The sequence below is a fragment of the Chiroxiphia lanceolata genome, chromosome 1 (assembly GCF_009829145.1).
Source record: "Chiroxiphia lanceolata isolate bChiLan1 chromosome 1, bChiLan1.pri, whole genome shotgun sequence".
NCBI classification, from domain to species: Eukaryota; Metazoa; Chordata; class Aves; order Passeriformes; family Pipridae; genus Chiroxiphia; species Chiroxiphia lanceolata.
Window position 1 is genome coordinate 12,184,931 of NC_045637.1, and position 13,565 is coordinate 12,198,495.

Sequence of the window (13,565 nt, forward strand, 5' to 3'; positions counted from 1 at the left end):
TACAGCATTTGGTTGCACAATTTTGGCACAGTTGTGTTGCAGCCTGGGCTTTGCACTGCCTGTGGATTTGTGGTAGGGTGCACACCATTGTCAAAAAACCCACAGTTCATGGATCAGTGCCTTAAAGCATTGCTACCCGTCATGGGAAGGTGGGCAATTCAGTAACTCCCTTTGCTGCCCACCTTTTCAGAGCAGCTGCATCCTTATTCTGCAGCCTGTATTTTTCATTGTCTTGCAAGAATTCAGCCTTTCAGTCTAGGACAGAGCTGACCATGCTGGTGAGCAGCAGGTGGATTTGAGTCAAACTTACGCTTGGGGGTGTAGAACTAGAGCCCAAGAATTAAAGCTTCCAAAGGTTCTCACTTCAGTTAGCAAAATAAAATCATGTCATCTCTGTTGGCTTTTTCTGTTACAAACTTCATTTGAGACCACATGGCAAGACTTGAGTGATCTAAGACTTTCTTCCTCAGCATGTCCAGCACAGAAATAGAAGTGTGGGTTTCCTCAGGCTCTTTGTGACTGTGTGTATGTGTGTGTTTAGGTTCTGAGCAACCTGTCCTCAAATTGACCGTCTTTGGGAGAAGAGCTGGTTGAATTGATTCTGCTTCACATGGCTGAGCAGGATGGAAGGAAGGGGAAACCTTTCACGTAACAATATCACTGTGAACTGTTGGAATGTGGGTTACATGGTGCTAAATCAAGGTGGTCTCTGGGGGCGAGTAGATAATACAATTCTAAATAGAAGGTGACCCTTTCCAAGCACTTTCTGTAAACTTGTAATTTGTGTGCTAGTCCTGTGCATTACAGTGGTTAAAGCCTAGGTCAGAAATCCTCATCCAATTTTGACACTTTCTTTTGTCTTTAATGGTTAAATTAATAGCAATAGGTCACAACCAGCTGTGTATTGTAGGTGCAGGTTGATGAGGTCTGTTAGAAGAATAAGGAAGCATCAGAGCGTGTGAGGAGCTGTAAGGCTTAGATGGATTTCCTGCATTACCAGAGGTGTCAAATGACCAGATGAATGTTTCTTTGTTAAAATCAACTTAACTGTAAAGTACTGTGAATTAATTTTTGAGAAACATGAAGAAATGCAGCAAGTTAGCGACTGGGGTGACTCCTTTTTGTAGGAGGTCCTTAATTCGTTTTTTGTAATTTTCACAATACCACAGACTTTCCCAGATTGGGTTGTGAAAATGCTGTTTTGTGTACCTATGGTGGATGTTTGAATTCCTTTGACATCAAAACTTTTACTTGCATAAAACAAATAAACACTTTCTACATATATTTACTGTGTTATGTTGACAAAGCAGTGTCAGAGGTGCTTGGAAAACAGTGGGTTTGAACTGCTGGGACAGTGGACTCTGGATTTTAGGTAAGGAAAACAATTTTATAGTGGCACTAAGCAGCAGCTTAGGAAGAGGAGTCCAGGAATCTCCACCCCTAGGGACACTCAAGGCTGGACTGGACAGACCCCCAGAAACCTCATCGAAGTTGGCCTCACTTTTATTGGGGAAGCAGACCACACAGCCTCCTGAGGCCCCTTCCAGTCTTGTCTCCCTGATTTTAACTGAGTGAGATATTGAAAGGAAGAACTAATAACCAAATGTGTTACACCAGTATTTGGAGGGGAGCAGTCCATGTGCATCGACTTCCCCTACGGTGGAAGGAGGGATATCCCCTAAGAAGGGTATTAACATAGGTTTTCATGGTACTGCTACAGGAGCCTTAGCAGTGCTCTGTATATGGCTTGCAGCCTTGTTTAAAGCTGCCCGGCCCCAGTTGGTTTGGTGATTCAGGACTGTAGGTTCAGGTGATGAGCAGGACTTGACTAGAACAGTGATAGTGCTCTGAAGGTTTGTCCTGGGTGGAGTGTAAGCTGTGAATCCCTTCCTAGTCCTCTTCTGGGGGATGTTCAATGGGAGGAGGTACTAGAGGTGTTCTGTGCTGCAGTGAGAGAATGGCTAAAACAGTGGAGAAGGAGGATAGCTTCTTCTCCCTTGCAGGGTTTAAATTTCAAGATTTGCAAAGCCCTGTTCTTAATTAATCTTTGTTTTCCTTCTGCCTTTTGAATTCTAATCTTTCTCATTGATTCAAATCCTGGTTTTCAGAAGCTTCTTGCAGTTCTTAGTAAGGGTGATCAAGTGCTATTTCAAAACTTGGCCTTCTTGCTCAGGTCTTACAACCCTGGTGTGCAATTATTTGTGTGCAGGTCACAACAGGCAAGTTCAGCCAAATTGTGTGCATCTGCTGTTTCAGTGGTCGAGATGCATTTGCTACAGTTCAGCAGGGCTTGTTTGGAAGAAGAAATGCAGTTACTCTGTCCTGGCAGAAAGAGATAAGCACGTCCTTGGTGCTTGCATGCCAGTCAGCACTGCCGAGTGGTGCTGTACACCGTGCTTGTAATGCCGTACACCGAGGCAGCTTCGTTTGATCTTCTGTACAACATGGGCTTTTTTCTTTTTGTGAATCAAAGAATTGAAGCTTTTCTCCTGCTGTACTCTTTGTGATTTAAGCAGGAACACTTTAAATGCAGGCTGACAGCATAGATTGTTCAGAAGGATTTATGGGATAAACAGGAGTTTGCCATCGGAACATGTGAATCTGTGCATTCAAGGCAGGCAAAGATCTGGTGAGCACAGCCCGGTGCTTGTAAGCTGTCTCACCTGATCTGCATGCAAGCCTTGTGTGAACTTCACTTACTGCTTGAAAGTAAAGGAGAAAATGTCCGTACCTTTTCTGAATTCAGAAGTATGAATTCAGAGTTTGCTGTGTTTCTCAGAGCGTGTGCTTATTGAGCTTATGGCCAAAAGCACAAAGGTCTCTGGTTCCTCTGCTTGCAGATGAAACTGTCCTCATTTCACTTTCCCTAACAGGTGGAATATGTCTTTTGCCAAGTTCGCTGTTGTATATCAAATTCCTTTGTACTGCAGGCTCAAGCAGCCAACTGGTGTCAAACCCATGCAGTGATGTTCTCCTTTGCTTTTGTGAAAATTCATTATATTTCTGCAAGGTTGAGGAAGCTGACATTGAAAATTAGTCGAGTGTGGCCAAAACACCCCCCAAACCTGTCACTGGGGTTAAAGCTGGTTAACTGTTTGAGAGCTGACCCAGTAAACAGCACAACTGTCTGTGTATATAGCACCAGGCAATATGAGCTTTGAGGCAGTCCGAGTAACTGCAAACACCAGTGCCATGTATTCATGCTTACCCTCTCATTATCTGCCACTTGATTAAAGAGGTGCACAGGTTCTCCATGCGCTGACGAGTCTCCTGGGGTAGAGAGTAGAAGTCTGCTAAGTCAGTGTGTTTTTAATCTCTTCTACCAAGAAGGCTTCTACCAAGCCATGTTGAAATGAGTTTGGAGTCACACTGAATCAATCAGTAGGGATGAAGTTAAGCCATGGCTATTCCAATAAATATTTGAGACAGTTTTTAAATTTGGAGCACACAGAGCAGCTGCATTGAGAAAGTACCTGAATGAAGATATATGTATTGCCTTTTGAAGCATCACCTCCAGTACAGCCCCCCCATATGTATGTGCCTGTTGTAGTTAGAGATCATTAACTCTGAGCAAAGGCACAGGTTTGCTTCAGTGAGAGGGAACCACATCCCTGAATACTTGGGGCAGGGCTAGAGCTTCCTCTTGTGCCCAGGGACTGAGATGCTGCACTCAGTTCTTAGGTGTGCATTGAGTCTTTTGATGGGTCGATGATAATGTGTCTCTGTATAACTAACTGAAAAACAACAGACTTTCTCTAAAATTTCTTGAACTGATAATTTCTTGTGCTGGTTTTAATGATATTTACCTCCCTTTGTCCCTCCATGATCTTTCCCTCCATTCACTAAAGGAAGCATGCTGTGGTGGAAGAAGTGCATATAAAAATAGCACTGCCTTATTCTGCAGATCTGCTTGCTGTGGGGTTTCAGTTAGATCTGCTGACTTTGATTTAAAAATAAACTTTTCTTCTGCTTTTTGCACCTGCTTGTCCTGGTGGTGCTTGATTTTGCTTTGGAGGCAGCAGCCATTTGGTAGTAGCTGGAATCCTTGCTGGATTGGGATCAGCAGCACAGGTGGTCAGGAGAGCCGAGTTAAGGGGCTTTTGGCTTCTGGGGCTAGAGATGTTTAGATGGCCAGTAGCTAAACACAGAGGAGAGAGAGCTTCAAGGCTTTTTACAGCCTCCGTGGAAGTTGTCAGTTCAAAATAAGCAGTGCATGTGCTGCTGAGCGTGCAGTGGAATTGCACTTGGCGTTCCAAGCCATTTGCTGTAAGTGTATTATCCCTTTCCCTCATTGAATACTGCTGGCCTCTAATCAGATTACATCACAGCTCATCACTGGGCCCAGACGAAATAAAGACTGGTACTTCAGAAGAACATAAGTATCGTGAGTTACTGCCTTCTTCACATATTGGGCTGACATTAAATGTTCATTTAGAGCCAAATTCATGAAGGTATAGAGATCAATGAGTCTGGCTATCTAAATAGGCCTGAACCAGATCTCCATCTTTCCACCATCTGGAGCACGCAGTGTAGTGTGGTCCTCAGTGCAGTGAGTATCCCTGGCTGATGGAGCTGGCCCTTGGATACTCATTTGCTGGCGGCTCAGCTCTGGAATGCTTCATAAGTGAGGGATTACTCTGAGATAGTGCACAGGCTTGGCCTCACGTTCTTTAGCAGCCTCAGGAATTCCCTTTTCATCACAGAGTCCTTTTTATTAGCGTGCTCCTTTTTTTATTGGAGAGCGAGCTTGGTGACTCGTGTCACCTGCCTTCCTTGAGCCATTAGTGGGTGTAGCATTCAGAGCAATGCAGTTGGATCTGCTCACATGAAGACTGTTAGGTTTATGGAGCTGTTTACAGAATGATTCCGGAAATACATTTTTCTATAAATTTGAAAAGAAATGAGGAAAAGGTATGGACAGTGTTAGTGGGCACAACTTCATTGTGAGTACAGGTGTTTAGCAGGCCCTGTACATTTTCAGTACTGAAATTATTTGTATTCCAAAGAATAAAATGTAAATAATGGCCCTTGGAAAACACAAGTGTGGCATTTGGTCTTCTAAGCAAATATGTTTCTAATGATGCATTGTTTTGTGGCGTTAAACCTTGATGCAGAACTCTGGGCTCATAAAAATGAGCAACAAGCACCTGTGAGGAGGGATGGATATTAATTCTTGAAAGAAATCACCAGAAGAAAAATGCTGCTGTCTGTGCTGGCAGCACTGTTTGTGAAAGGGAGAGGAGGAGGGACCAATCCAGCTTGCACTCCTGACACAAACACCTCAGACTTGAGGATTTTGTTACTGGCAAATATTTCTGCTTGGACTTCTGCTGCTCCCTAACAGGATATCACAGTTCAGTGATGCATTTTGTGTCTCTTACAATTTTGTGAATCAATGACAGACTTCTTAGTTTCTCAAAAATTGAACCAGTGTATCCTATGATAACTTAAACTGTCCCAAAGCGTTTTTGGCCACCTGTCTGTGTGACATCCTCTTTCAAAGCAGAGGGCCACAGGAGAGCTTTTCATTCATGTGCCGAAGGCTGGCTAAACCTAAACTGTCCAGAGATCAGAGCATGTTGACTCCTGTGGGGTGAGGATTTTGCCCAGTGCTCTGCTTGGAGAACAGCTAGTGTAAGCAAAAATGCTGCTTAGCAGAGGAATAAGCTAGATCAGAAAAAGTCACAAGAGTTTCTGGAATGTTCTTTAGCAAAGAACATGGTCATAGTCTGTTTTAAGGACTTCCGAAAGCTGGTGGTTGCCAGGGCAGGCTGCGGGCTAGGGGTGGTTCAGGTTTCCTGTTCCTTTGGTTCTTTTGCTGCTTTAACTAACTGCCACTGCCAGTCTTCTCCTTAAGATCCCCTTCCTTTAAGATCAGTGAAAGTGCAGTTTGAGAAAATGTTAGTCCCATCCATGAACAAATGCTAGTTTCTTCTGCAAACAAGAAAATAAACCCTGTAATGCGTTTTCCTCTCAATGGGACTGTGTGGGGCTCTGGCAAATGTGATAACTTCATAGCGGGCCTCTGTAAATATGTTTTCCGAGTAATTTGCCCAAAAGGCACTTGACTGAACATTGCAAACAATCTGTTCCTTTGCAATGGCAACCACAGCAGTGTGGTACATGACAATGGCCTGCCAGAGTTTCTTTGTTAAATTTGGTTAGTCTAAAATTCGTAGGTGAGCTTGACCTTGAATCTGCATTTGTTGATCCAGTCTCCTCTGAAGGATGTCTAAATTAAATTTTAAAAAAAGTTCAGTAAATAGGGGTTTTTTGCTGCAGCAGCTTTCAGAAATTTTAATATAAAGTGTTGCTCATAAAGGCTCATAGGACTAAGGATGTCCTGTTTTCTTTTTCTGACTGGTAGATGCGGAACAAGATCCTTTTATTTTCTGCAGTTCTTGATGTGTTTTTCCAACTTACAAGCCTTACCTGGAGGCCATTGACACCCTGAAACATAAAGTGCTCCCGTAGCTCCACTTCCAGGTTTCTGTCCCAGTAGTGATTGCTTACTTGTGTCCCAGTAGTGACTTTCCCCTGTGCTAGTCACTTTTAGGCAAAACCCCTCATTTTTCCTCTGTCTTCTGTAACACCCTGGAACTGATCCCATCATTCTTGAGTTTCATGGAGACATCCGCATAAAAAGTTTTGTAAGATCAAGGTCCATGTCACATGTAATTAGTGATGGAAACTGCTTGCTCTTCTACCAGCATGAATTTGGATAAGGGTTGAGTAATGGCCATTAACTTAAAATGTCCTACTGTTAGTCATCCTGTCATAGCCTCCCTGTTCAGAGTTGTATTTAATAATCCAGCCTCCATTCTGCTCCTGCTTTAATCTTTACTGAAAAAGGGAAGCATCTTCTGATAACTTTGAAATTACAAACATATTACACCCATTTTTCATCATTCTCTCCCTTTTTGAAAAGAGGGAAGTAGCTGAAACATTTGGACTATGCCCTTGAAGACAAAGATGAACTCGTTAACAAGTTGGAGTCTTAAAGGCACTTCCTGAAAGGCAGCATCTTCTGAGCCTGCTGGGGTTGCTCAGCAGTGAAGGGAGAGGAGGAAGATAAGAGGTTGATTGTAGTGAGTTGTTATATAGAGGCCATGCAGTTGTACAGCTGCACATTTCATCAAATAATCATTTCCTTGATATATGATCATCATTAAACACAAACATAATGACTCCAATAAAACAATTGAGTCTCTTTCCTACAATCTGTCCCTGTTGTCTCTCTGCAATGTTGAATGACAAACAAGCATCAAAAGAAAATCATTTCTGCCTTTATAGTGGACTCATTGTAGTGTAGTGATCCACAGACTTTCATTTAATTATCTTACATGAAAAAAGTTTGTGATCTTTTACAGGCTTAGGCAGGAAAGAAAGAAGCAGGTGAGAGCAAAAGCACGTTTTGCCTTGCAGAGTCACCTTTTACTTATGAGAAATCAGGCTGATGTTATCACCCACTTTCTAATCAAATTTGACAGGAGCGTTTTGTTAAGCCACTTTCTCTGAGTGGGAATTCTGATGAATACAGCTCTCATCTCCGGTTTCGAAGTATTACTTTACACTGTTCCCAGGCATTGTTTGCCTTAATGGATGAATTATTACGGTATGTCAGAGAAGGAGATAATTCACAGCCTCATTTCATAAACTGAGAGTCCCAGGCACAGCAATTTGACTTGCATAGCTGCAGAGCAGTGAATGGAGCCCAGGTCACCCCTCCAACATACTCGTGGGTTGATGAAAAGTTTACTAGTGTGGCTTCAGTATTTCTTTTCGGGAAGTTGGAGAATACCAGAGAATGCCATAACTTTCTTCCAGAGACCAGTTCGTAAGTGAAGTGGAACTGGGCAGTGCGTTCAGCATAATCCTGATGGACTTCTCTCTCAGATGCTCTTTTTGCCACTGCGTCTGTGGGTTGATGGCACAGAAAAAGAAGTTGTCTACACTGGTCTTCTGCCTGCCCAGCTCACGGCTCTGTCCTTGAGTCAGTATGTAATTGGTCACTTTTGGAGCAGATATTTGAAAATATAAACAATAAATTAAGTTGGAGGCTGAAGCAAGTTTTGTATGACCGTGGCATTGCCTAGTGCAATAAACTCCTTCCTAGATTTTGACTACTTGGGTGCGTAGCCAATACCAGGACTTGGACACACATTAATGCTGCTTGTGAGGTCCATCTCTGTGTGCAGAGTACACACTTTGGCCACCTGCTGCTGCTGTGAGTAATTTATGTAAAGCATATGTTACTCTTGTTCACTGCAGCTGAGATTGGGTGAAAGAAACAAATCCAAGCTACCATCCCTTCTTATGTTTGGATATTTTCAAACCACTGCAGTGGTACAGATTCCCTCCTGCCGGTTTGTGTAGCCAGCTGATCCCAGATTTGGAAACAGGAACATCAGTGCAGTTCTGCTTGTGAGAACTAGCCTTTGCTGAAATCTCCTTCTGAAAGTTGAGATAAATCCTTTGCACTGCAGGTGTTCCTGGAAGAACAGCTGACTACATCGGTGATGACCACAGTGCTCCAGCTCAGTAAATCAAAGGGTGTTGAGAGGCCTGTATTTAATTTTTTCTTGCTTTCTCAGGAGCATTTTTATTCGTGACAGTTAATATAGTAGGGATCAGGAAGGTAAAGCTCTGTTTAACTCCAGTGCTGTTGGAGTACTTAATACATTTAGGAGAAGCAGTGGGATTCAGGTGTGGGACAAGATGGGCCCGTACTGTTCTTCCTTTAGTCCGGTGACCTTTGCCAGCCCTGACCCACTCCCCACAGCCGTCCCTGAGTCCATGCTGACCAAGCTGAGGTGCTGGCTTAGCCCTCCCAAACTTTCCAGCAGCACCCCTCATTCTCTTTCCTGAGCAGAATCCTAAACCCATCTTCTGGAACACCCTGTTTCCAGAATTGACATTAAAAATTTCTCCAAACCATTTTTTCCCCTTTACTTTCACTTTGTTAGAATAATCTTTATTCACAGAATTAAATTAACACCTCATCTTTCCATATTCTTGTAAACACTTCGTGGTTAACAGGAAGTTTCAAAAGGTGGGAAGAACCAGTAGCCCCCTCATTCCCAACAAGTTTAGTTTGTTTTTTTTCTATGTAATAACTTTTTTATTCCAGGCTTTATTTATTTTTGTTGTGGGGTGGGTTTTTTGTTTTGGTTTGGGTTTTTTGGTTTTTTTTCGTTATTTTTTGGGGTTTTTTTGTTCGTTTCTGTTTGGTTTGTTTTGGGGTTTTTGTTTTGGTTTGGTTTTTGTTTGTTTTTTAAACCAGCTCAACTACCAGTGTATAGGCCAAACTTTGTATTGGTGTTTGGCTGCCCTTGGCTGCCCATCTGTACTGTATATTGAGGAGATATATTTATACTTTGGTTGTTGGTGTTTCAGGTAAAATTCTGTTATCTTGCAATTTAATATTAACAGTAACTAGCCCTCGTTTCCTAGTCTCCAAAACACACGGTGCCTTATTTCCTTATCACTGTTCTGATATGACCCTTCCTTTTTCATATAACAGACTTAGGAAAGCAGTATCAGTTAACTATTGACAGTATTTAATATTCCAGTATGTCAGTGAGTTTTTAACCTGAAAAACCTACCTTTTGCTGAAACTCGATTCAGAATTACTCTGCTGATGGCCATGGAAGTTTTTGCTTCATTTCTCCTTCTCTGTCATTGGAGTTGTGCCATACTGGGCTCTGAAATAAAATTACTTTTATTTGGCAGTGGCTCCAGAGAAAAATGCCCATGTTTTGGGATAAAGATGTTTTGTTGTGGATGTTGTCCTCTTTCTCCAGTTGTTTTCTCTCTGTTATGCCTCTCTCCATCTTCTGTATTGCTTTTCAAGTTACCAGAGTCTGTCACAGCGTGTGCAAGTGCATCATCACTGGAAGAGATGGGTTTGGATCCATCTCTTCCACGTGCTGGAGTCCGTATGCTATTCCCAACCACTCGTATGCAGAGAGGCTACAGCTCTTCAGTGTTACTAAATAATATTATTTCAATAGCTCCTTATAAAAACATGAGTAATTGGGCAAGTCACAAAGGACTTTCTGTTTATCTTTTTGAACAATGGAAAATACCAAATAGCCGCAGTTTGTTCCAGTTATTTAGTGTCTTTGTTCCACAGCCATTTTGTGGGCGCAGGATTTAATTTCACAAGAATGCAGGAAGATGGTGACTTTTTTTCATGTTTAAAAAACTCAAATGATCAAAAATTTTCAAGTTTCTTGGGAAGATTTTTTTTTTTTTTACTTGGGCAATGCCATTTTTAAAGCCTAAGGAAGATTTTAGTCTGTGATACAAGTCCAAAGTTATTCTAATAATCAAATAGGTCTTTTAAATAGTTGCTGATATATTCACTGTTGCAGAGAGCACTGCAGTTTGGAAACATTTTGTACGAAGGTTGATGTTTGTTACCCTGAAAATAGTAGATTTGACTTGCAAATGGGAACCAAGCAATTACCAAACCTAGCAACTAACCAAAACAAAGTTATATCGAAATTTGATGGGCTGGTCAGAGTTGGTAATGCTGATCGAAGTGGGGAATGAAGGAATGTGTGTTTTCGGAAGGCACAACTTGGGAGGAGGAGGAACACTTGGAAAACCGCTGGTTGTCCCACCTGTGGGATGCGTGAGGGGCTGCAGCGAACGGCGCCACCTCCTGGCAATGCCGGGACCTGCGGCATGTGGGATCGGGCACATATCCCAGAGGAGCCAGAATGCCTTTGAGGCACTGGATCTAAAGAATCCAGAGATGGGAAAATTGGATTGAATCCCCTAGGTTTATTTCCAAAATGTGTAAATAAACTCTCTACAGATGCCCACTCCCCTTGTGCCAGCTTTGCTTCTTGGCTCTTGACATCTTTCAGGCACTTTTAACTCTTCTGCCATGGAGTTGGACCTCATGGCACAGAAAGGTGCTGGGAAGAACTGCGTTTTATTCATGTTTAATTGTTCCGTTCTGGTCTCTTGGTAAACAGGAATTAATCTCTTCCCGAGGTGGCAGATACCCCCAAGGTCTGCCCCGTTAATAGCCTGGTCGATTCTACAGTTACTAGCAATTTGTTTTACAGTTGCTCTGGAAGACTTGGCACCTGCCTCCTGGTTCTTATGCCTCTACACCACAGGCGGGAATCTCATCGGGGTCTCACCTGCCTTTTGTTTTTTGTTTTTCAGGTGGTACCAGAGAGATTGGGTCTGCTCTCACCAGGATGTGTATGAGGCACAGAAGTATAGAGTCGAAACTCCGGCAGTTCTCAAGGTGAGTGGCTCCCTACCTGGCCTGGCACTGGAGGTTCATCTTTCTGATCCTAAAGCTGTCCACCAGCATTGGCTTCTCAGCTGATCTCTGCCCATGTCACTGAGAACAGCAATTTTTCTCTGCCCCACAGCACATTAGGTACTGTGAACATGCAGGATTTCACTGCATATTCTGGGGGCTGGGCTAGTCACCTCAAATCACCTCTATATGCTGCAAATTCCCACTGTCAGTTCCTGTTACTCAGTGCTGAGCAGGCGGCTGCTGATGTGACCAACTGACCTGTCTTTGTTTCAGGACTTCAGGCTTTGTTACTAAGTTTTGAAACAGCAGCAACATGTTGTGCTGCTTCCTCAGCTTACTGGAGAGCCCAAACAGCTTGTGGCCAAGAAAAAAACTTTCAGCAAATGAATGTGGAAAAGGCAAATTCTCCCATTCCCTTTTTGCTGTTGAAGTTAGACTGTAGAGGTAATGAGAGAGGATTAGCTCATATGTAAGCTGGACTGTACAAAAACAATTTGTACAAGTCGTAGTTTGCATGTGTGCTTTTTAACCAGACTTGCAAGTTATTCTTAACCTGAGGTGAAAAAAAATGATGCTTCACCATTTGCTGGTGACCTGGTTTGTTTTTTCCCTTTTTCCACCATCTTTGGAAGTATTCAAGGCCAGGTTGGATGGGGCCCTGAGCAACCTGGTCTAGTGGAAGGTGTCCTTGCCCATGGCAGGGGAATTGGAACTAGATGACCTTTAAGGTCCCTTCCAACCCAAACCATTCTATGATTTTTCTGTGATTATTTTAAAATAAAGATTTTTAAGAAATTGGCTGTGAAGAGACAACTTTAGTCTCCAGTTACCCGAGAGTTAGCTATTTAAATGATTTGATCCCAGTCTCATTAATTAGTGCAGGATTGCTGGTGCTGTATCATGGGCTCCACTAGTGCGAGGTGAGGCCCATCATTGGCCAGGATGTTGTTCTGTTGTACAACTGCTCTGTCTTCTTGTGTATATAAATGTGTTATTTAAGTTTATAATCTTCATGGCTTCGTGAACCTTTCTGGTCTCCAGAGTATCCATTTAAACTGTGTGACAGCTGAGTAGGATCTAACTGTTTACATTGACCTGTTTTGGGTCACTCCTCTGCTTTATTCTCTGTTCCTCACTGTCCTGAACTTCTGCGCAGTAATTCTGGTTATCTTGTGATGTGGATTTTTACTTTTTTTTGATCCAGTTCTTTCTTTTGCTTTCTCCAGTGTAAACATTTTTATGTTCTGATATTTACATTGTGACACTGGTAGCTGTCACAGCAAAAAGTAAAAATACTCCAATATTGACCTTGGCTCTCTCTGTAAGAATAGGGGCATCTGCAGGATTTGATTGCTCTTTGTGTTTTTCCAACAAAATTAGTGCTTTAATTGACTGTCTGATAAACCCACTTCAAGAACAGATGGAAGAGTGGAAGAAAGTGGCCAATCAGCTGGATAAAGACCATGCAAAAGGTAGTTACAGAGGAAGAATTCTTTAATAGGAGTAAGATTGTAATATCAGTTTTTCTTCCTCTTTTCATGTTTGTACTGGGGAACTGAATGATGTGCTTAAATATGTATAGCAACTTCTCGCTTCTAAAACACTCCTCTCCCAAAGTGCCTAACAAAATTTTAACCCTTGCTATGCATTTTGAAGGTTTAGTTTGCAGGACCCCAAGGGGTAGGTTGTTTCCTTGACTGATAAGCCGTGACTAGTTTTAACTCTGTAAGCCTGCTCTCACTGTGTGTTCTCCGATAGTGCTGAGGACTGGAGATGCCACATCTATCCTGTCAAAGCCCCGGGGTGTTGTTAAAAGCAAATTGTAAGATCATGTTATGCCTCAGACGCAGCATCCTCTAGAGAATGCACAGCCCTGTAAAACACTGAGCATCGTTGTTTTATACCTGATGCCACACAGAAATGTGCACCTGGGGAGCAGGAGATCTGTGTCGTGGACATGGAATGCCCAGAGCTGCAGTGCTGATGATGGCTCCAGAGGCTTTCCTGGGGGAATGAGCAGGAGACAGCAGTCTTGCATAGCAAGTGCATAGGTAGATGCCTTTGGCTTTGCAAAACTTTAATTGGGGATGGTGGCCCTCTAGCACAGGTGCTTGAAAGCAGGTTCCAGTTCACCACTTGAAAATTGACGACTTTTGCTATGTCTGAAAGAAGCAAGAGCACCATAACTTATTTTGTAGAGGGTGAGAACTGATGGGAAGGAGTGGGCTTGGCCTCCAAAAGAGGATTTGCTTCTTGCTCCACTGTTACTGTGATC

General features: G+C 42.7%; 1 protein-coding gene across 19 annotated transcripts in view; it reads left to right on the forward strand.

The window, feature by feature from the left end:
• Nucleotides 1-13,565, forward strand: part of MTSS1 (MTSS I-BAR domain containing 1) — a 125,984-nt gene that overhangs the window by 80,486 nt on the left and 31,933 nt on the right. For all 19 annotated transcript variants that reach the window (XM_032703806.1, XM_032703890.1, XM_032703539.1 and 16 more), the window contains 2 exons: nt 11,185-11,269; nt 12,671-12,762. In XM_032703806.1, the coding sequence (XP_032559697.1) occupies nt 11,185-11,269; nt 12,671-12,762 (177 nt within the window). The remainder of the gene's footprint in view (nt 1-11,184; nt 11,270-12,670; nt 12,763-13,565) is intronic.